The sequence below is a fragment of the Rattus rattus genome, chromosome 1 (assembly GCF_011064425.1).
Source record: "Rattus rattus isolate New Zealand chromosome 1, Rrattus_CSIRO_v1, whole genome shotgun sequence".
Lineage (NCBI taxonomy): Eukaryota > Metazoa > Chordata > Mammalia > Rodentia > Muridae > Rattus > Rattus rattus.
In genome coordinates, this window is record NC_046154.1 from 147460556 (window position 1) to 147483488 (window position 22933).

The 22933-nt window shown below is 45.9% G+C and overlaps 1 protein-coding gene across 1 annotated transcript in view; it reads left to right on the forward strand.

Moving 5' to 3' along the window:
* The window catches only part of Sulf1 (sulfatase 1), a 161189-nt gene that overhangs the window by 115232 nt on the left and 23024 nt on the right, over positions 1-22933 (forward strand). Inside the window, exons 8-13 of the mRNA XM_032906745.1 lie at positions 4357-4507; positions 5462-5637; positions 7494-7622; positions 7892-7948; positions 9049-9178; positions 21044-21260. Of these exons, the coding sequence (XP_032762636.1) occupies positions 4357-4507; positions 5462-5637; positions 7494-7622; positions 7892-7948; positions 9049-9178; positions 21044-21260 (860 nt within the window). The remainder of the gene's footprint in view (positions 1-4356; positions 4508-5461; positions 5638-7493; positions 7623-7891; positions 7949-9048; positions 9179-21043; positions 21261-22933) is intronic.

Genomic DNA, 22933 nt, shown 5'->3' on the forward strand with positions numbered 1-22933 from the left:
AAGGCTCCAACATGGAAATCCACATGAAAGTCTTATGAAACCCTTCACCATGGCAGAGCCCCTACTAAGCTTTCAGGAAGTAAGTCTGGCCTCACACTCCCCAGTGCATCCCGGCCACCCACTGGACCCCATCAACTCTGGTGGTTGATTTTCAATTGCTTTGTTTCAATAGTTGTTTCTTCCATACTTCATAAACACACACACAATTCTCCTATCAGCATCCTTTTGCTTGGTGTTTGCAACCAAAAAATAAATGAAGAAAACAGACGTCCAATGCATCAACAAAAGAAATATACTTTCACTGGAACGACAGCAAAGGCCATCAATATTCAAAAGGAACCATAGAGTTCATGATTCCCCAAAATGAATTTAATATACAACACATATACATTTCTTGAAGCTATTTCTTTAAAAAAGAAAGCTCATTCTTTTAAAAAAAAAAAAAAAACCTACCCACCAAAGAGAAAGGTGGTGTTGATTTTTCAGAATCCTTTGTCCTACTTTTGTCAAAAAAGTAACACCAGAAAGAGACTCAAACCCCCACAGAAAGTTAGCATCCCGTGGAAGACTGAACTTTAATGGGCGATCAGGTGTGTGGGTGTGGTGGAGTGCTGAGCAAGACACCCACAAAAGCCAGTCTAGGGGAGAGTAGCATGCAGGGAAGTCTCATGAGGTTTTCAGCCCAGGAGTAGTCAGCGGAAAGCAGCAGTCGAGCTTCTGAGATCTGCAGCTGTCTGAAACCGTCCTTTCACAGGCAGAAGTTGTTACCAAGCCGGAGACAATGATACTTCTGGGGTCATTTTTGGCTTTGTTTTTTTGTATTGAAGGAAAAGAAACTCAAAAGAACCATGATCTGATCCTTTGTCCTCAATTTTAAAGTAACAATCAGTGACGGCTGCTTTTCTGTGATGGATCAAATGAGCCAGACTCTGTGTGGCAGCATAGACTGACCTACAGGGATCCCTCAGTAGGGAGGAAAATTGGGCAAAAGTTAAAGATGGGAGGATTCCTTTTCCACAAGGAAACAGCTCACCTGCTCTTGTAACAGCTCAGGTGAGAGGACCTCTGTGCCTGGGAGCTTGGGTCAGTGTGATACCACAGAAGAAGCAGTGGCCTGGAGCTACTAGCCTGAGCACTTTGCCAAAGGAGAGCAGGATACCCAACTGAGCTCCTGGCTACCAGTAAGCGAGAGTAGAATGCAACCCCGAAGCTGTGTTCAAGAGTCACAGAAATCTCTCAGCCCTCACAAGAACCTCTGCAAAGTCATTATCCCCATCATACAGATGAAGAAACTGAGGCATCACCCCAGACTCCTCCCCAAAGACCTGCCCGGAATCACATCTTAGCATATCAAACTGGGAGAACAAATGAGATCTGACTCCCAAGCATTTTGGACAGCTGAAGACAGTTTCCCTGTCCTAAGGAGTGTTCTTTCAGTGGAGCTGTCCCTAAGACAGCTCCCAGCCCTCTTTGAGGAGGCTAAAGGCAGGCAAGCCTTAATTATCACTGGGGGACAGAAGGCTACATCTTCAAGGAATTTGGCAGATCTCAGCAGGAGGCACCCACGGTCTTTGGCAAAGGATCACTTTTCAACGATGTTGTCAATTCCAGCAACCCGGACCTTCCACCTGCCGGTCTCTGAACAGCTGCTGTTCTGGGAGGTGGGGGGAGCAGCGGCTGCCTGTCTTCCTTTAAAAAGCAAATGTGTGCCCCGGGAGCCCTGCTCCCCGCTGGGATCCCACCTGGAATGTCCTCTTCTAAGCTAGAGGTCATCTCCCATATTGAGGAAGTTAGAAAACTACAGGGGGAGGGTGGACAGCTTTGACAACAGGCCCTGAACTCTCCCTTTTAATATAAGCCAGATTTAACATATGTCATTTGGTAAATCCAGGAGTCCAATTTGAGGCTTGTAATTTGCTGCAAGCTTCCCGGCTCCTCAAAGTGAGGTGGGGCTGCGCCAAGCACATCAAGGTAACTGGTGGAAGATGTAATTTCCCCGCGTGAGCCTGCATGTCGGTTGCCTATTGTAATTTTTATTTGCGCTGAGGTTTTGTGGTTTTAAAAAAGTCAACTAGATTTATTTTTAAATTAAGCCGACCTAACTTCAAAGGCAGTGAGGGAAGGATGGGTATTATGCAGAAACCCTGTGTAATCTCTTACAGCTGTATTCCCTTTGGGGCCACAATTGGTAAAAGGCTAGGAGACCTTTCATGACCACTGTGCTGTCTTGCTCTGACCTCATAGTCCCCCCCACGCTCCCCCTCCCCCGGCCCCCAGCTCATGAGTGCAAAACCTTTGCTTGGAGATTTTCAAGCCTCTCTGTCCTTCTCGGCTTCTTAATCTAATCCTGTTTGTACCGAGGCATGCTGTGCAGACAATGGGAGAGACAGACTCCAGCCTTCCCCCCAACACCTCCATACCCACTTCCCACCACAGCCCATTTCTGGAAAGGAAGAATTCTTCCAAGTCAAAACTTGGGACCACTTGGCTCCAGAATCATTTCTCTGGCAGGCAGCAAACACTGATGTTGAAGGTTTCTTTTTGACGGAGTCTTTACAAGAAAAAGAAAATTGTGAAGGGATGGTTCGCTCGAAAGGAACAGCAGACGGTTCTCAGAGACTCTGTATTTAGTGTCACAGGACTGCTTCGACCTATAAATGTATAGGAAAAGAATTTGCTTATTGAGTTGTAGAAGTCCTAGAGGAACCCTCTGCACTCCACTCATCCATGTGCAAACTCAGTCTTCCTCTTCAGTTGTCCCTTTAGTGGGAACTCATGTTCTCTACCAAGCAGCACTGTACCTTCAACAATGGCGTCTCCAGAGCTTAGCTTACCTAGGTAGCAAGATGATGTCTGCCTCCACCTATGATTATCTACTATCTGAATGGATCCTCTGACAGGAGAAAATGTGAGCATCAGGTGCCATTTCTGTGGCTCAGTGTGCATACCCACATCCCCGTGTACAACCATGCAAGCGTTGTGTACGGAGTTCAGTGTTACAGAATTGGTATGGCACCCCAAGAGGTCTCCTGAAATTACCTGGTTCATAGGGTTGCAGGCTCCCTGTCAGACTTCCCACAATCCTTCAACTATACAATTCTACCCACAAACAGGGACAGATAAACGGATCCCTCAGTCAACAGAAATGGTGGCTTGCTCTGGGAGACTGGCTATTTGTAAAGCTGTGGTTTACATTAAAGGCGCTCTCAGACAGAGGAAGCATCCTCTGTGCATCCCTTTGTTCATGTTAACGCTTGTGAGCTTCGAGATCCAGCCTTGATTCCGCTACCTTTGTTCAGCTATGTGACTTGTCTGCCTGCCTTGGTTTCTGCACATGTAAAATGGGTATAATTAACCTGTTAACCGAAAGAACTGAGACAGTCAAACTGGTTAGAACGTACAGAATAAGCCAGTGCTGCTTTACAGGGAATACTCCCTCTGTGAGCTCTTAATAGCATGTGAGCAGAAGGCTTCAGTGAATGCATAATAGTGTCCTGGTAACATAGGTCTACACTTCAGGAGCATCTGATGGTGTCATCTAATGGAAATTAGGGAAGACTTTAATGAGAAGGTAGCCATTTTGAGTTTCCAGGGCTGTGTAGCTGATCTCTGTGTACCATTGATCTCTGGAACCCCTGACTGTAGGTGTGAAGGAGTCTGTTCCACAGTGAAACCCACTTCTCTACAGTTAGCAAAACCCTTGTCCTCTACCCCTATCAATTTCTCTACCAGGCGAGTATTTTACTGGTAAATTTGTAAATGGCAGATGCAGTCTTGGTTAGAATCCCAGCAAATACAGTTGAATTAATGTTTTTAACCTACAACATGAACCAAGGACAAACCCCATGACAGTGTGAAAGTAAACGAACAGATTATTTAAAAGAATCAAGAGAAAGAAGTGTTGAAAATTGTGGTCACCATCGTCCCACGTAATGTCCTGGTGGCCTTACCAGGGCAATTAGCAGTAAACACCTCAGGAGTTGATGTCACCCCAAGAACATTCCTTTCTCTGTGTCTGTGTGTAAATCTGAAATAACCATCTTCATCTTCATATCTCTATTATGCATTTTATTCCTAGTGCCCAAATGAACTTGAATTAATTCCATGCTTAGTCTGAGTATTATCTGAGTGCGCATGTCTGCAGAGGATGCCCACTGTTTGGAACAGTGAAAACGGCAGACAGTTTCACAAACTCAAAGAGTTCTCAAGACGTTTGAGAGAAAAACACTTCAGCAGCGACTAAATTATCTTTCAGAAGTGACTATTTTACAACCTTTAACTTGAAATGTTTCCCAATTGACTTAAGTTTTTCTTTTGAAAAAAATGTATATATGATTATTTTCTACACGTTTTCAGAACTCCGAGCTATAACTATGCACCGAACATGGACAAACATTGGATCATGCAGTACACAGGTCCCATGCTGCCTATCCACATGGAGTTCACCAACGTCCTCCAGCGCAAACGACTACAGACTTTGATGTCGGTTGATGACTCTGTCGAGAGGGTAAGGCCATCCATCCCCCATCTTGGTGGCACTTTTTACATCAAAAAATGACTATAGACACATTCCTGTCCACCCATCTATTGTCTCCTAATATTGTGTTAAGAGAGGCAAGTGTGTTCAATGACATCCTCATCCCTGTCCCCTTATCCTGTTTCTTCAAGTGTGGTTTTTACAGAGCCAGTGACGAAGGACAGAAAATTAAAAATATCACAAATCAGAGTCTGTACTCTCAAATGCCTTCGGAAATTAAATTATGTCAGTGACTAGAGAGGGTTTTATACAATGAAATGGAGTAGTGGTGATTGTGACAAAATAAAACGAAGGACCCTGCCTAAAGCAGCAACTCCACCCCAGTTGATCTCAGCAGCCCAAAGTAAAAGTCAAATACAATTGCATTTTCTGGCTTTTAAACAAAGACTGGCTCTGCCCAGATGGGTTCTTTCTTACTTTACAGTTAAGTAGGAGAGTGAAGCCATTAAAATCTGATTTTAATCTAGATTTTCAAAGTGAAAAAATCTACTGAGTTTGTTGGGAGAAGTAGTTTCATGACTTGTTTTGTTGTCTGGGGTTTTTTGTTTGTTTGTTTGTTTTGTTTTTGCTTTTGCTTTGTAGCAAACAACAATTCTGTGAGCAGAATGTTCTAAATAAAGAAAAAAAAGGACAATTTGACTGTAGCGCTGGATATTCCCCACCAGAATCCTATGCATTTCAAAACTGTGGATAATGTCTTTATTTGCCAGCCTTACTGAGGCAATGATTGGCTTTTGGAAAATCATGAGAGTCAGGCATGGTGATGTGATAGGGAGTTTTAGGCGGACCAGCCTGGTCTACATGGGAAGTTTTAGGCCACCCAGGGCTTTGTCTTTAAGAAAGAGAAAGAGATTTGGGGGACGTTGTGGCTGTGCCATGGCAGACCTCCTCGCCCTTGCTGTGATCGCTCTTGATCTGTTTCAGCTCTACAACATGCTTGTGGAGACCGGGGAACTGGGCAACACGTACATCATCTACACTGCGGACCACGGCTACCACATTGGACAGTTTGGACTGGTCAAGGGGAAATCCATGCCCTACGACTTTGACATCCGCGTGCCTTTCTTCATCCGTGGTCCGAGCATAGAACCAGGGTCGATGTAAGTATTTCCCTATAGTATGGAGCTGTCACAGCTCCCGTACATGGAAAATAATCTAGGTCTTAAAGCATCCAGAACTAAAACCTAGGATGCATGGGACAGTGATTTACTGTTGGTGCCACCTAGTAACTAAAGTATACTGCTTAAGAGAAGGGAATGATAACAGTTACAATGAACGATTCCCTCAAAATGAGATGAGTCTGTGTCCTTTGCCCTTCGTATGCGGATAGCATGAACTCTTGGAGAACACCATCCTGAATCAGGGGTGCAGTGTCACCTCTTACAAAGTCCAATGTTACCTCCTTAACTTTTAATTTTTGAAAAGAAAATTAAGGGTTAATATATCTCATATTTTTTAAGGTGTATTTGTTTTATGTATATGAGTACACTGTAGCTCTCTTCAGACACACCAGAAGAGGACATCAGACCCCATTACAGATAGTTGTGATCAACCATGTGGTTGCTGGGAATTAAGCAAGATCTCTAGAAGAGTAGACAGTGTTTTTAACCGCTGAGCCATCTCTCCAGCCCCGGAAGAGATTGGAGCTTCAATCCAGTGCCTTAGACCACTTGACCACACTTTTGTTTAAAAGAAAAGAGACTTAGATGTTCCTGTCCCTCTCTCTCTGCCGATCGCCTCATCAGAGGCGCAGGTGTCCATGCCCTCCCTCTACAACTCCAACTTGCTTTGTAGGAAATGGACAAAATGTGTATAGTGAGCTATGGAAATGGTAGAAGACAGAATTGGGAGTGAATTTTCAACCAGCATCCTCCATGGACTTAGGCAAAACCAAGAAGCCAGACAGGTAGAATGAGGTTGTGTCTGAGAATCCTCAATGCTGGAGGTGGTATCCATGGAGCCCAGAGCCCAGGATTCTGAATCTCATATCTAGGTCTCTCCTGCCGCTGTGCTGAGGGGGCAGCTGTGCGGGGATGAGCTGAGGAAAGGAAGAGGTTCTCTGAAGAAGCTTCATGTCCACTACGATCACTAGAGGGACAGGGGCTAATGGAATATGTTGCACGAAAGCAGACAGGAGATTATTCAATCACCAGTGAGAGAGGAGAAGGGGGGTTAGGATGGGAAATCAGAAAAACAATATGAAAAGGTCATAATGAGACCTATTTCTTTGTATGCTAACTTAAGAGTGGATTTAAAAATTCATTACTAACTGAGAATAGTTCTGTCTGTAGTTAGCTTTGTACACTAAAGGTCTTAGTCATGAGACAAACTAAAAACTGTCAAACTGTGGTTTCTCACAATGTTGACTTCATAGCTTTAATGCAAGTGGAGTTCTGAACTATCGACTTTTAGAAAACATGTATCACACACACACACACACACACACACACACACACACACAATGGGCCTGGAGAAAGGGCTCCATGGCTAACAGCATTTCCTGCTCTTGTAGAGAAGCCCACTTCAGTTTCCAGTGTGCATATTAGATAGCTCATAACTGCCTGTGATTCCAGCACCATGTACCTCATAAGCATGCACCCATATACAAACACACACCCCACACACATGCCCATGTGTACATACATATACACACATACCACACATATACATATACATTATTAAAAATGATAATGAAAACATTAAAAGTATCATGTTCTGATACACATCCTCCCTTGTTCTGTTTTTGAGACACAACACTTAGGGCCATCTCTCCAGCCCTCACCCCTTTGAAAGCCAGCAGTGTTACTACCATCTACTACTCACCCCTCCCTAGAGCAGATGAGAGGGAAGGGAGGTTTGAAGGCCAATGAGCCATGGCTGTGGAGGTGGGGGAGCAGCTCTGTAGTCATCTGCTCCCTGCTTTGGGTCTAGCCTGGAACCGTCTGTCTCCTTCCAGAGTCCCACAGATTGTTCTGAACATCGACCTGGCCCCTACCATTCTGGATATCGCTGGTCTTGACACTCCTTCTGATGTGGATGGCAAGTCTGTCCTGAAACTTCTAGACCTGGAAAAGCCGGGTAACAGGTATGCCAACACGTCCTCTGTCAGCCAGCCCCCAAGCTCCGGCCGGTGCCCAAGGTCAGCCAGTACTGAAAACCACGGAGGTAAAATAAGTTTTCCCCACGAGGATTCCTGCAAGCTGAGCCTTCTCTGGCTGCTTGTGAATTGCACGTTGATGGATGCAGCCGTGGTCAGTGGGAAGTGGGAGGTGTTTCTTTAAATAAACTGTGAGCTCGAATCCACTTGGGAAGACATTCAGATGCTAACGGTAAATATTATTATTTTGCTTTCAGGTTTCGAACAAACAAGAAGGCCAAAATCTGGCGTGACACATTCCTAGTGGAAAGAGGGTAATTATTGGTTCCTGGGGCGCTTCTGGGAACCAGTCCTAGTGGGCAGTTTTTCCCCCTTCGTGTTTTTTTGCATTTCCTATTTTGGTTTAGTAAGCCCAGTTGTGAGTTTAATTTTGTTATTTTATCTGATTTTATGTATAAGTTGTGTGTATGTGTGTTCACAGAGCACATATATGAAGGTCAAAGGGCACGGTTCATGAGTCAGTTCTCTCCTCTTAGCATAGGTTCTGGGGATCAGACTCAGCTGTCAGTCATGCCTGGCAAGCACTTTCATTCACTGAGCCATCTCTCCGGCCCCATAGTTTGAATCACTGATTGTCTCTTCGCTGCCAGTCAACAATGATGGCTACAGTAGAACTATAATAAATGTCGTCATAGATGGGAGTGGAGCCTGTCTCTCCGTGGGTATAGATTCCCTTGGGCACTTCTCAGCCTGAGTTCTTAACAAGTCACCTGATTTTCTCAGTCATCCCTCCCCAGGCCTGTGAGCCACCCTAGCCTTGCTGATGCCCTGTCATTGTCTTTTTCCTGTGTTCTTCTCATACTATTAAATGACATACACTAATGGCATTGTGATTGTTTCCATGATCACTTCATTGCTTTGCTTTTCTCTTTGTCTTTAAATTGAGAGAAGAAAGCCATTAATACAATTATTAATTTATAAAGAGAACCTTGAGGGGTGTTTTGCTTTAATTATGGTTTTACAAAGCAAGGTTTATTTGTGTAACCCTGGCTTTCCTGGATCTCCCTCTGTAGTTTAGGCTGTTGTTAAACTCACAGATCTATTTGCCTCTGCCTCTGCCCCTGCCCCTGCCCCTGCCCCTGCCCCTGCCTCTGTATCTCTGCTTCTCAAAGTGCTGGGACTGAAGGTATGGGTCACCACCGAACAGCAAACCTCAAGTGTTTTAATCACTTTCTAGGAAGAGTGATGGCTCTCTGCTGACTTTCACGTCTTCACAGCGCCCATCCTGTAAGGCTCACAAAGGACTTAGCCTGTGTTGGTCTTCTTACAGACAGCCACAGAGTATGTAGGCTGTGGGAATTGAGAAGGCAGTCAGGTGGCTCTTCAATAAGATGTTTTCCCCTTTCTGTCAAAGGAAATTTTTACGAAAGAAGGAGGAATCCAGCAAGAATATCCAACAATCAAACCACTTGCCCAAATATGAGAGGGTCAAGGAACTGTGCCAGCAGGCCAGATACCAGACAGCCTGTGAGCAGCCTGGGCAGGTAAGTGCAACAGGTGTTCTCCATTGTCCTCCTGTGTTCCCCACTGAATTAAACAATACTCAGACGTTTGTGAGCCCCTAAGGACTCCACATGGTTGTGAGGACAAACTCAGAGACATTTCCGCACTGTGGGTCTGTCTAGCTGTCCTCCTTCTCACCACTACCCAGGCTCTCTCTGGTTAACAAAGATGGCTCTCAGAAGGACAGCTATGCCAAAGGCACTGGCTCCATCAAAGTAGGTCATCGAGCTGCGTTCTAAAGAGTGCTTACTGAAGAGCTAGGTGGCTGCTGAGCCTCTGAGCAGGGAGCCACTAGCGGTGCCATGAGAGGACCTTCCATCCTAAGCAGAAGCAGGAGGCCATCTTACCCATGTGCATGGTAGGATGTACACCAGAACTGAAAAAGAAAAACAGCCTGAATGTTCACTTTTAGCTCACAAAGCTTTTGATATCAGCTGTAGTTGTGAAATCTAGGCTTGGCCAACCCGTCAGCTGTTATCACTGAGAGTGGAAAGCACTATACAACGGATTAACACCCCTTAAAGGAAAACTGGGCTGGGTGTGATGGCGTCCACCTTTAATTTCACTCTGAAGGCCAGAGCAAGTGGATCTCTGTGAGTCCCAAGCCAGCCAGGGCTACATTGTAAGACCTTGTCTCAAAAAACAAAACAAAACAAAACAAAGCAAAACCACAAAAAAAAGACAGGAGTGGGAGGATGAGGGTGGAAAGAGAAACAACAGAGAGGAAAGACATGTGGCCACTAAAGACTCTTTAATTGGAATGTGTGCCAACCAAGAGGAAATCTGCACAGACTAAAGGGGAACTCCATGTCCCATTGAAAAAGTAAATAGCAAAATCAGCAAAACCTGGCAAAAATAAATAAATAAATAAATAAATAAATAAATAAATAAATAGAGGGAGGGAGGGAGGAAGGAAGGAAGGAAGGAAGGAAGAAAGGAAGGTCAGACCCAGCTGCCACTGGTCTTGGTTCAATGTGAAGGCTTTATATACCTACTGACTGTAACCCGTGAGATTTCTAGTGTGTAGCCATGGGAATCTCCATTCTACATCAGACGGCTTGTCTCTTAGAAATCAAGTATGTAAGCAGGAATTGTCTAATTAGAAACCACGGACCCAAGGGCTGGAGGGAGGGCTCAGAAGTGAACAGTGCATACTGATCCTTCAAAAGCCCTGAGTTCAGTTCCTAGCACCCATGTTGGGCAGCTCTTAGTGGATCTGAAGCTCCTGACCCCCTAAAACACCTACACTCAGGTGCACACTCCCAAACACAGACTCATACATATGCACATAAGTACAGAACAAAAATTAAACCAAAAAACTACTACTGCTTGATGATGATGATGATGATGATGATGATGATGGTGGTGGTGGTGGTGGTGGTGGTGGTGGTGGTGGTGGTGGTGGTGGTGGTGGTGGTGGTGGTGGTGGTGGTGATGATGATGATGGTGATGATGATGGTGATGATGATGGTGATGATGGTGGTGATGATGGTGGTGGTGGTGGTGATGATGATGATGATGATGATGATACACACTTACCTTGCCTTCCAAGCTACGTTATTGTAGCTAAAGAAAGACTTTTAGTCCTGTGGGGAATTTTTCCTATTAGTAACCTGGGGCTCAGCCAGAGAGCATGCATCAGATGGACCTAGGCCCTCTACACATATGTAACAGTTGAGTAGCTGGGTCTTCGTGTGGGACTCCTCACATGGGAGCAGGGCCGTCTCTGACTACATTGCCTGCCTTTGGACCCCTTCCCCCTAACTGGACTGCCTTGTCCCAACAGGAAAAGATGCGCCTAGTCTTACAGTGACTTGATATGCCAAGACTGGTTAGCATCCACGGGAGGCTCCTCTTTTCTGAGGAGAAGGGGAGGAGGAACGGTGGATGGGGAGAGGAGAGTGGAGGTAGGAGAAGCTGCAATCAGGATACAAAGTAAATAAATAGCTTAATACAAAAAACAAGAACAAAACCAAACAACAAAACCCAAACTTCTCTGACCCTTAGCTCTCCATGCACTTATCCAGTGTTATTTAAAGGCTTTAAGCTTGAGAAGTGGGCCACCTGGGCTATTATCTAACGCCACATCCTTGTGCTTCTGTTATAAAAGGTCCCCACATATGAAATACAGAGTTGTAACTGACAGTGTGATTCCTCGCCTCTCTTCTCTCTCTTTCTTGTTTGTAGAGGTAAAGTATGAAAGGTCAGGGAGACAGAGGGCTTCAAGGAATAAAGTCAGACATGTAGTGTTCTAGCGCCTTAGCTTTAAGTGTTTCACAGAAAGGCTTTGACCATTTAGCACATATTAACTCAATGTCTTTAAATCTCTCTCCTGGAGACTCCTAAATACTATTATGAAGAAGCCTGAGGATCCTTTGGTAGCTGGCAGTTTGTAGAAGCAGCCTCAACAGGGCAGTGTACTTATTTGGGAGTTGGAAACGGAGGGTACTGTTTGCCTTCTGCAAATCGCTAAGCTTGTTAGGATTTGAGCCCTCTAAGTGGTGCACAAGATGTCGATTTGCGAATAAAGCACACTGCTTGCCTACCTTCCAGTCCACCATTCTGCAAATTTCTCCATTTGGTTGGCACCGAAACTCAGTCTGTGCCCTGGAGGACCATGGAGCCTAATACAATCAGATTATATTGCCGTAAGCCCCAAGCTTGCCCACTGAGTGGCAACTACATTAAAAATCTAATTCTGCTTTTGTCACAGTTTTCCAAACTTGATTTGCTCCCATGAAATATGTTTATGGCTGTCTCCCTAGAAGACCCTTCTGATGTTTTCTTTCTGTGTAGAATAGTCTGAACTTAGATTTTTTTTTCACGTGGACATCTGAGAAGGTTTTAGAAACACCCCCAATTAATGGGACAAAGAGTTAGGCTCTGCCTGGATGATGAGCTTTTTCCTGTAGAAATTCTTTACACTGGACAGAAGTAGGCTCTTGAAGATGGGATGTGAGGGGATATTTGGCTGCCTCAAGCATTGCTGTCCCCGTGGTATCAGTGACTACTTCCTGGCATCTCATGGTTCCTCCAGTGTGGTCCGTGAGCCAGCAAGGTCAGCCTCACCTAGGAACTAGTCAAAATGAAAACCCTCTGCCCTTGACCCTCTGACTAGGTCCCAGGGGTGGAGCCTGGTAGTCTGTGTGCACAAGTCTCAGGCCCCACTGGTACTGCTCAGTCTTTAAGAGCCTGAGTGTCAAAAAAGTTCTAGAAACTGAGGTCAGCTCTGGTGTTGGCCTTGTGTTCTATGACTGTCTTAACCACCTCCCGTTTTGTTTCCCTTTTTGTCCAGTTACACAGATTACCTTTCTCAGAGACAGTATCACCGACTTCAAAGAGAAAGACGAGAGATTGTGTTGCTTGGGACCTGAGTGACAACTCAGGTGTAAGCTTAGGCTAGAGCTGACGTGTTTGGATCCGTTCTTCTATATTTAGGATGGAGTATTGAGCCAAGAGCTTCACACCTGCCAGGCATATGCACTACCAAAAGCTTCACACCGACCACACACATGCACTACCAAAAGCTTCACACCTACCACACACATGCACTACCAAAAGCTTCACAGCTTCACACCCTCCAGGCACATGCACTACCAAAAGCTTCACACCTACCACACACATGCACTACCAAAAACTTCACACCTGCCACTCACATGCACTACCAAAAGCTTCACACCTACCACACACATGCACTACCAAAAGCTTCACACCTGCCACTCACATGCACATGCACTACCAAAAGCTTCACACCTGCCACGCACATGCACTACCAAAAGCTTCACACCTACCACACACATGCACTACCAAAAGCTTCACACCTACCACACACATGCACTACCAAAAACTTCACACCTCCACGCACATGCACTACCAAAAGCCACTCACATGCACTACCAAAAGCTTCACACCTGCCACTCACATGCACTACCAAAAGCTTCACACCTGCCAGGCACATGCACTACCAAAAGCTTCACACCCGCCAGGCACATGCACTACCAAAAACTTCACACCTACCACGCACATGCACTACCAAAAGCTTCACACCTACCACACACATGCACTGCCAACCAAGTTCTTTCTGCAGCCTTGACATCCACACCGGGCCTGTGCCCTCTTCCTGCAAATTAACAGCCTTCATCTTCATGTGGGTGCTGAGGAAAACTCAGCACCGTTAGCTCTATTCTCTTCATTCGTGGCCCAGGGAGAGTGTGTACCCCAGCGCCACACCCCCACCCTTACCTGGTCACCTGGGTAGTTACAGTGAACTCACGAAGCAGCATAATTAAAGGAAAAGGTTTGGGTTGGTTACCGTACCTGCTACTTCCTGGTTGTGTGTCCCAATCAGTTTAACTTCTCCAGGCTTCAACTCTCTGTCTCTAGAATGGAGAGTGTTCCCCTCTGTCGGGTGAAGAACAGAGCTTTCATATGCATAAGTGTGACAGTGTCTGGGAGTGATTTCTTCAGGGTGTCACTGTTGTTCCGGGGACTCTCACCTGTTGTTTGGGTTTCTACGAAGTCAACAGGGGATAAAACCCAGGGGATAAAACTGCTGGAACCCCAGACATTTGGCATGACTCCTTGACTGCACAGAGCCACCAGCAGGGATTAATTATGACAGCATGGACATATGTGTTTGCACTGCTTCCATGTTTCTGCATTAATCCAAGACAAAGTGTGAATTCCCACCACCCTCTCAGCTAGGAATTCTACCCCAAGCACACTCCTCCTCATAAACACATGTGTGCTCCTGTGTAAACTCTGAAGGTGAGCTCTGAAAACTATCAATGTACGTCTTCCCAGAGAGTAGCCAGGTAAAAGGTGTGTGGGTGACACCGAGGCATCTGGGCGATTTCTGATTCTCTCGTTGTTCAGAGCTCTTTTGCTTTGTTTCTGTTTGTTCCGCAGGACAAGGTCTCCATATGTATGTAGCCCTGGCTAACCTAAACTCTGTCCTCTTACCTCAACATCCCAAGGGTTCGAGTTATGAACCCCACCCCCATACGCCGCCTCACTCCCCATGCACTGCCTCACCCCCACTCGAGTCTGCCACACCCCCAGGGCCCTCCACCCTTGTGCTTTAGTTTTCTTTTTGTTCTCAGTTGTTCACAAACCTTGGGATTGCGCTGCTGTCTACACACCCTTGGGCAAGTCACTTAACTACTCTCTCAGTGCTTTCGCTGGGCAGACACAGCTGAGCCACCCACGGCAAAGGTTATATGGATTTAGGTGTAAGCTGGCGCCTGAATTTGATGCCTTGGCCCATGGCTAGCCCTGCACGAATGCTTTGGTCTGCTCAGTCTTCTGCTTGACCTAAGTGCTAGAGCTTTCCCCACTCTCAGCATTGCCTCAGACAGATGATTGTCTATGTGGAAATTGCTCTTTTCTGTTTCTCCTTCCTTTCTACCTCTCCCCTTCCTCCACCCATCCCACCTCATCTCAAGACAATGGCAGCTAACTCTTCTTGGTAAATGACTCTAGTTCATGTACCTGAGAAATGTTGTCATTGGCTTGAGCTAAGTCGTGATTTGGAAAGAAATATGTATAGGATCTTTCTCTTCCCAACATTCAGTTTGAAACTTTCGGTGCACTGCCACCAACAGGTAATTAAGTTATCACAAAACTACTACATTGTCACTGTATCTCATAGTACATGATTTGACCTGTATTGTGATACGTATTAAGACACACTTTAGAAAATTAGCTTGTGTATATAAAGCCAAGCTTTTTATCTAGTCAGGCAAGCATATGCTGGGGTGTAAGTCAAGGCAATCTGAGGGATATATGAGGTCCAGGACGGAGAAACCAGGATGATTACCTAGTGATTACTCCAGGAAAAAGTAACCAGAGTCACAACATTGCTAAATATTGGGCTAGGCGTTCAATGCCTAATTTACATACAGCAAGACTGAGGCAAAGAAGGAAAAGTCAGTTGACCGAAACAGAACTGGAAATCTAAGTTCAACCCAGATCTGTGTGAATTAAGGCCATAGACCTCTCTGGCCTGATAGCCCAGCTCACCAGTGCCAGCCTCCGGGAGCCTGAGATAGGAAGGTGACTGAGTCCAGGAATTCAGGAGTATTGGGGGGGTACACGTTAAAGCCTTGCCTTTTCATACATATGTGGGCCAGTGAGCTGGGTCAATGAGTGAGAGCCGCCACCCTTCCCAACATCCCCAGTTCAGTCTCGGAAACCAGTATCATGGAAGGGGTGCTTTAATTCCTGCAAGTTATCCTCTGACTCCACACAAGTTCTATGGCACATACATGCACGCACGCGCGCACACAAACACTCACACACACACACACACACACAATCAATTAAAAATTGCTTTCCCCACAAAATAATAATAATAATAATAATTGATATATTCCAGAGTTTTAGCCAGTGACTAAATCAGCTCGTTTTGAAATCGATTCTGCCAACATTGGCCTGGCTCCTGGTACCACATCTTCTCTTTAGAACCCAAAGCACTGAGTAATTTTTATAACATATCATCTCACTAGGAGAATCAGGTATTATTTTACCAGATATAGACTTTGTAAGGAAACGGAGGTGCTGTCATTTGCTTAAAGACATAGAGTTAGGAGCAAAAGACAACTAAAATTGATTTTTCAGACGCCCAACCTGATAGTTAACTCTCCCACTCCTCGAGTGCATGTTACTTCCAACTATGATAAGAATGACACATCAGTCACAAGATGTAGCTGCAGCCTTAGCTGAACTGAGCGCCCTTCCCGTCCTTCCCGGGTGAGCTGTTCCTGGGCTCTGTGTTTCCACTCAGCTCCTGAACCAACCCAGCTCCCTCACACTCACAGGACAGCAGGGCAATGGCATCCCGGCTTCTCTAACTTAGAGCTTTCTGTCCAGCTACTCTGATGTAAAGAAAACGGTCCCTAGTCCAGGACAGACCATAGGTAACTGAGCAGAGGCAGCCCACTGCGTACTTGTAAGGATTGCATGACTCTGTTCATGGGAGCAGCTCCTAGCCTCCTAGAAGCATTTGGCAGCGTTGATGGTAGAGGTGATGAATGAAAATGTTTTCAAAATGTCTGTGACGTCTTTTGAATTTGATTCGATTCTTCCAATCTAGCTGCACACAGTGCCCTTGTGCCAAAATAACCAGGCCATCTTCTTCACTGAGCATTTACACACAGACAGATGCAAACAACCCTCAACCTGAATTCGTGATTACTAAACCCTGTGGTGCTCCACTGGGATAAGTGTAGAGGACAATTCCAGAGCGTGACACATGGTCCTTGCCCTTAATTCCAAGTTGATAGAATTGGCGAGGCTAAAATAACAATGAAAAGAGGGATTTAACAATAATTTTACCCAGTTCATTGCTGAGTATAAGTATCAAGAACCCTTGGGTGGGGGGGCAATGATAAATTATTGACACAAACTTACCAGTCAGAAAATAGAATGAGGATTGAAATGGTCTAACTTCAGAAAGCAGGGGTGATGTCTGAATGGCTGGTATAGTGATAAACTGATTTACCCAGAAGCCTCAGAAGTAGGTCAAAGCTGGCTAGAAACAACCAAGTGTCTGTGGGGATGCTTGACGAACACAGCAGACACCAGGTTCCCTCGGCCAGTGCCTCTGCCAGGTTCGAGCTGGGGAAGGGCCATGGGGCAAACACCTTCTTCTTCTGACCATTACACAGCTTGCAGTCCTCATTCCAGAATAAGTCTCTTAAGTTCCCTTTCTCCGATTTCACCTATAAATTCTCCAGGTGAAGCCCCAATTTTATTGGCAGCTGTTTCAAGGTTTTATTGCAGTCATAAAAATTATCATGATAAGGAACACAGAAGTGGTAATTTTGTTTCATTAAAATTCCTGGTATGCTTGCCCTGGGATGCTTCCCTAAGCCTCTAGCTCATTACTCTACCTAGCAGGGTCTGTGACTTCTTCAGACGGTCCGGTCCGTGGGAGAAAAGACAATTGAATTTTTGTCAATGGATATTGCCTTATCCAAATGTATGTATAGATGTATGTACGCATATAGCTGTGGTGTATAGAAGTTCAAGAGTGTGGGGTGTGTGTGTGTGTGTGTGTGTGTGTGTGAGAGAGAGAGAGAGAGAGAGAGAGAGAGAGAGAGAGAGAGAGAGAGAACATTCAATACATGCGGATATATATGTGTGTTTGGCTTTGTATGATATATTTTGTCTGATCCAGAAACAGTACCAGATAGTAAGATTCTTCAATTCACTCCTCAGGAAGGAATTCTATTCCCTTTTCACTGGAAATCCATGAGGAATTTGGCTGACGGCAAAATGGGCTAGATTCCAAATCTAGGCGGTCACTAGAAATTCTACACTCACCTTTGTGCTCTACAAGAAGCTGCTTGTACCATCAGCTCCTCTCAGTCAGAAAGAAAAACGAAGGCAGAAAGCCTGTAATGTGTTGTGGCTGAGAAACCTTGAGGAAGTTCGTACCACAGTCCTGGGGTTCAGTTGTTACTATCTGACCAGGTGTGGCGGCAGACACGGGCAGCCCCAGTTGCAGGAGGCTGAGGCAGGAGGATTACTTCAAACCAGGAGCCGAGACCAACCAAGTCTCGGAAATGATTGCTGTTTGAGCCAGAGATGGTGTGAATTGGAACCCCAGACAGACCTTGCCTTTAGGAATAACCCAGCCGTGTTTTTCAGTGTCGGATGCTGGGGCATTCCTCTGGCTGGTCCTTGGCTGTGAACGGAGCCACTGCCCACTCCTTCTGCTCCTCCATGCCTTAGGCATTTGCAAACGCTGGGTGTGGAGACCGTCCAGATGGATTTAAGACGGAAACAGACACACTGAATCACTATCCTCAAATCTTCAAAGTATGAAAAGTTATCTCTGTTGGCTGTACTTACCAATGATAAGAACTCTATATGGTGTGCAGTCACTTCATGGTGAACGTGTCTTTCAGCTTTGGAAAACTTCTTTGTGGTCCCTCCATGACCCACCCTCAGAGTGCCACCAAGCCCTGCCTACGAATCACTGAACTCTGCTTTACATGTGGAGTTCTGGAGCAGACTCGGTCATCTGTCCACTAACCGAAAAGGCAGGCAAAATGATTCCCTATAACAGAGCACACATCCCGACCTGCAGACGTGCAGGTCACAGTTTTTGTCCTGCCAGAATCGTTTTTGAACCAATTGCATCTGCACATTTTTAGACACGTCCTTCCATGCTTATACATCAAACCCCAAATGTCTGTGTCCTCTTCACAGACTTAAATAGTTCCCTTTTGCTGATTTCCCCCAGCAAAGACTCCAGGGGCAACGAGGTCCGTAAAAGGCATTAGAATCGCCTAGGATTCGAATTACAAGTGCCAGTATTGTCTAGTCAAAGTTGCGACTCCCAATTTGGTGGTTGAGTTGGGCCTAAACAAATTTATCTCATATTTTTGTTTGTTTGTTTGAGGCAGAATCTTACAGTCCAAGCTGCCTCCAGACTTAAAGTCCTCCAGCCTCAGCCACCAGATTTGCTGGTTTTGTGTGTGTGTGTGTGTGTGTGTGTGTCTGTCTGTCTGTGTGTGTGTGTCTGTGTGTGTGTGTGTGTGTCTGTCTGTCTGTCTGTCTGTCTTTATGTGTACATGTATGTGTTTGTATTTTTGTGCCTCTGTGTGTATGTGTGTGTGTGTGTGTGTATGTCTGTGTGTGTGTGTGTGTGTGTGTATGTGTGTGTGTGTGTGTGTGTGTGTATGTGTCTGTGTGTGTGTCTGTGTGTGTGTCTGTGTGTGTGTGCGTGTATGTGTGTCTGTGTCTCTGTGTCTGTGTGTGTGTGTGTGTCTGTGTGTGTGTGTGTCTGTGTGTGTGTGTGTGTGCGTGTGTGTGTGTCTGTGTCTCTGTGTCTGTGTGTGTGTGTGTGTCTGTGTGTGTGTGTGTCTGTGTTGTGCCTATATGAGTTTGTGTACAACACCTGTGTGCCTGGTGTCTAGAGAGGACAGAGTGTGGGATCCCCTAAGACTGGAGTTCTGTGGGGATGTGAGCTGCCTGGTCCAGGTGGATGCTGGGAACTGAACTGGATGTTCTAGAAGAGCAGAAAGTGCTCTTAGTCCCTGAGCCCTCCTCCAGCCTCGACTCCATCTTGGTCCTCGAATTGCCGTGGCTCGTGTTGCCCTTTCCTGACTTGCTTGGGACTTGGCTACCATTGCTTCAGCAGCCTGCTCTTCTCTGTGAAGACCTTGAAGGTTCAACTTTCAGGCAAAGCCTGAAAACAGACGAAGCTGACGGGGCTTGAAATAACCACTCGGAAACACCAGGGGTGTGGCGGGCTCACTGGGAACATAGCATGAGTCTAGATCCTGGGGCGTGGGTGTAGAAGGCCCGGTGTGGCTCTAGTATTAAACATGTAGCACAGACATGCAACTTGCTCCATGAAAATGGATGGTTACGCAGAGCCCTTGTCCACAGTGAAGGCTTGTGTGTGATTTACAACCCATTTCACTTATCTGCTGACAGGGCCATCATGTTCCTTGGTCAAACTTTTTTACATCAGAGATCTGTGCTTCTGAGACACCTCCTAGTGGTATTGGCTTAGCAGAGGGAGTGGGAGATATGAGATCCTCATAGACGGTACTACAGTGGGAATCCTTTTTACACATGACTTTTTTGGGTTTTGAGACAGGGTTTCTCTATCTGTTCTGGTTGTTCTGAAACTTACTCTGTAGACCGGTCTGGTGTTGAACTCAGATCCACCGACCTCTACTTCCCAAGAGCTAGGATTAAAGGTGTGTACCACCATTAAAGACGGGACTTATTTTAAGACATCTGAAAGCATGGATGGCACAAGCAGCATGGATCTTTAGAATGCAAGCATATTGTGCTGGCCTCAACTTAGAAACCTATGCCTTGAAATCCAAATAATATCCCACAGCCTGCATGCGGGAGGGAGAAAAGGATTCATTTAACAGTGCTAGTCCTTATCAGTGCTCACTCTGTTGTCCTGCTAATACAGCTTCAAATGAAGGCTGGATTCTTCCTACTGACCAATGAGTACTTTAGGGCTTGTGAGAGAGAAATGCAAAGACGTTATTGGTGCTTTGGAATGGAGAGGGCCTTCTGAGAGGCCTCCCGGGGTGAAGAGACATTGTTGGAACCAGAACTGTGAACTTGCTGCTTTCCCACAACTCAGTACAAAACAGGAACTAGGAAGCCCAGTGCGACACCCCCACCCCCACCCCCACCCCCTCCGACCTCCAACCTCCGGGTCGCATTTTTGGGAAGGTGGACTCCGTCTCCCTGGGGTGCACCGCATGCTGTGGGCCCCGCAGAGTTTGTAGGAGAAGGAAAATCAAAAGAAAGCCGGATGAGTTTACCAACGTCTGGGGTACCCAGAGCTGGCTCTGCCCAAATGGCCCCAAATTAAATTCCTCTCTGTCTTGCTCCTCTGCCTCTCTGCCCAGGCTCACGTTAGAAACCCAGAGGCAGAGAACAAAGCAGGCAAGTTTGTTTTTCCAGAACAAATGGGGCGGTTCCGGGTCCTGGTGGAAGCAGCGCTGACAGCTGGCTCCGTGTCGGGACACTAAGGGCTTTAACACGGTTCATTCAAGACTGTTTAGTCTGGGGGCCGAGGATCCATTTATCAGCTCCCGTGTCATCAAGGCAGTTCTGATTCCCAGTGATGTCATTGTCATCTGTATGTGCCTGCCACAAACGAAATAGAACCGAGAGCAGCTCCTGCAGGGTCACTTAAAAGCCGTCTCATTTATGCTCCTTAATGGTATTACCAGCGAGGGGCAGGGCCGGGCGGGTGTGGGGGATGGGGAGGAGAGGGTGGGGGAACAGACAGACGGACACCTAGTTAGTGCTAGGGTGCTTAATAACACCTGGCTCTGGACTGCCAACCGCTCTTACAGAACTGGCAGTGCATCGAGGACACATCCGGCAAGCTTCGAATCCACAAGTGTAAGGGACCCAGCGACCTGCTCACCGTCCGACAGAACGCACGCAACCTCTACTCGCGAGGACTGCAGGACAAAGACAAAGAGTGCCATTGTAGGGAGTCTGGTTATCGCCCGAGCAGAAGCCAGAGAAAGAAAGAAAGGCAGTTCCTGAGGAACCAGGGAACACCAAGTAAGCCGAACCTCGCGACCTCCCACAGCGGCAGGCGGATCCCTTTTCAAGACAAGCTCCCCCACTACACACACACACACAAATTAGATGCTATCGGTGCTTGGAGTTCAGGATAAAAGCAAAAATCATTGCTCAAAGTAAGATAGAAAAGATTGGCTAGAAATTCTACTTTGCAAGCATTTTCACTTAGCATAGGATAAAATTACACTTCGTGACGTCACAGGGCCCGGAGCAGCCACACACATGAAAGGGCTTCAGGGGGTATTTCATAGGCCAATGGGGGAGGTTTAGATCCATTTGACTTTACCTTCATGATGACGTTCTGATATGCCTGCCTTACGTTGCTTTAAAAGTTAAATTTGAGGTATCAGATGGTGTGTGTTTAACCTTAGAGGGAAGACCAGAGCAGTTATTAAATGCATACTGTTCATGTTTTAGACTATACGTATCTTTAAAGGTTGTCACACAGTTGTATCTTGCTGAGTGGCAGTACCAAATTTGTTGAACCCAGTACAGCATATACTTAACTGCCTAAAATTTCTTTAGTAAAAATCCTTGGGTAATTGTGATTGACACATGAGGTTATAGACTTCAGAAAACAGGACAGTCTACTGAAGAATGGGTGTCTGCTGCCACCTAGTGGCAAGCTTGAGAAGTGGCTCAAATCTGTGCCTTTTCTGTGTTAGGAAACAAGTTGAGTTCTGTTTAAACTTGTGTCCAAAAAGTGAACCCAAATCACTTAAGGGAATCAGAGTTCCTTAGAGAAGAATTTTTGTGCTGAACAGAATGGACTTGGGGATCATGAATCCCTTATCTGTAACCACAAATTCTTAAAGTGGTTCATAGCCAGTGCCACAGAATTATAGGATTGTTTTTCCTCCTGGAAGGATATTTCACATTTAAACTAGACAAAATAATCACAGATAAAATTAATAAGGGACAAGGTCCCCTGATACAAACATCCCACTTAGCAGCAGGAATAGTCTCCCCTGCCAGAAAGTTTTCAAACTGCGTCCTAGAACGGGAGCGGGTTTCCTCCTTTCCTGACGTGATGTCATGTCAGCCACTCCCTCACCTGGAAACCAAGGGGTCCTGTAGGGAGCAGGCTGCCAGTCGCGATGCCCCCATCTCCTCGACTCTTCTTCCTGACTCAGGAAGCTGGAGAGACAGGACGAGGAGTGTACCTGACAAAGGGGGCAGAGCGTGCACCCTTACACAGGACCTAGTGAGCATTAGGCAGCATCCCGTAGTCACGGGTGAGTGTTTAAAACGCTACATGGCCGAGGCAGACTATCACAGATTTAATCGTTTTAAAGCGCTGCCCTGTACTTGTGTGAACATGAAGTGTTTAGAGGGGTCGTCTTTTTGAAAAAACAGCTCAAAGCAGTGATGAGGCTGTAAGGTGAGACAGGGACTCCAGGCTCTAGGACCTAGGGAAGGGCTCGCAAAACTCAAGGCTTCAGTTCCCTCATGAAGAGAGGATGACAGACCAATTCATCTTTCATAGCTCATCCTTTTTTTTCCAGTGCAAAGATTATTATGACAATACTTGCATTTCAAGATTATGGATTCAAGATAGGTATACGGTATACAAAGGACAACTGAAGCTAAGGAAAAAATGACCATTATAAATAGTGACAGGCACTCTGTAGTTCTATGCTACCTGCCTTAGC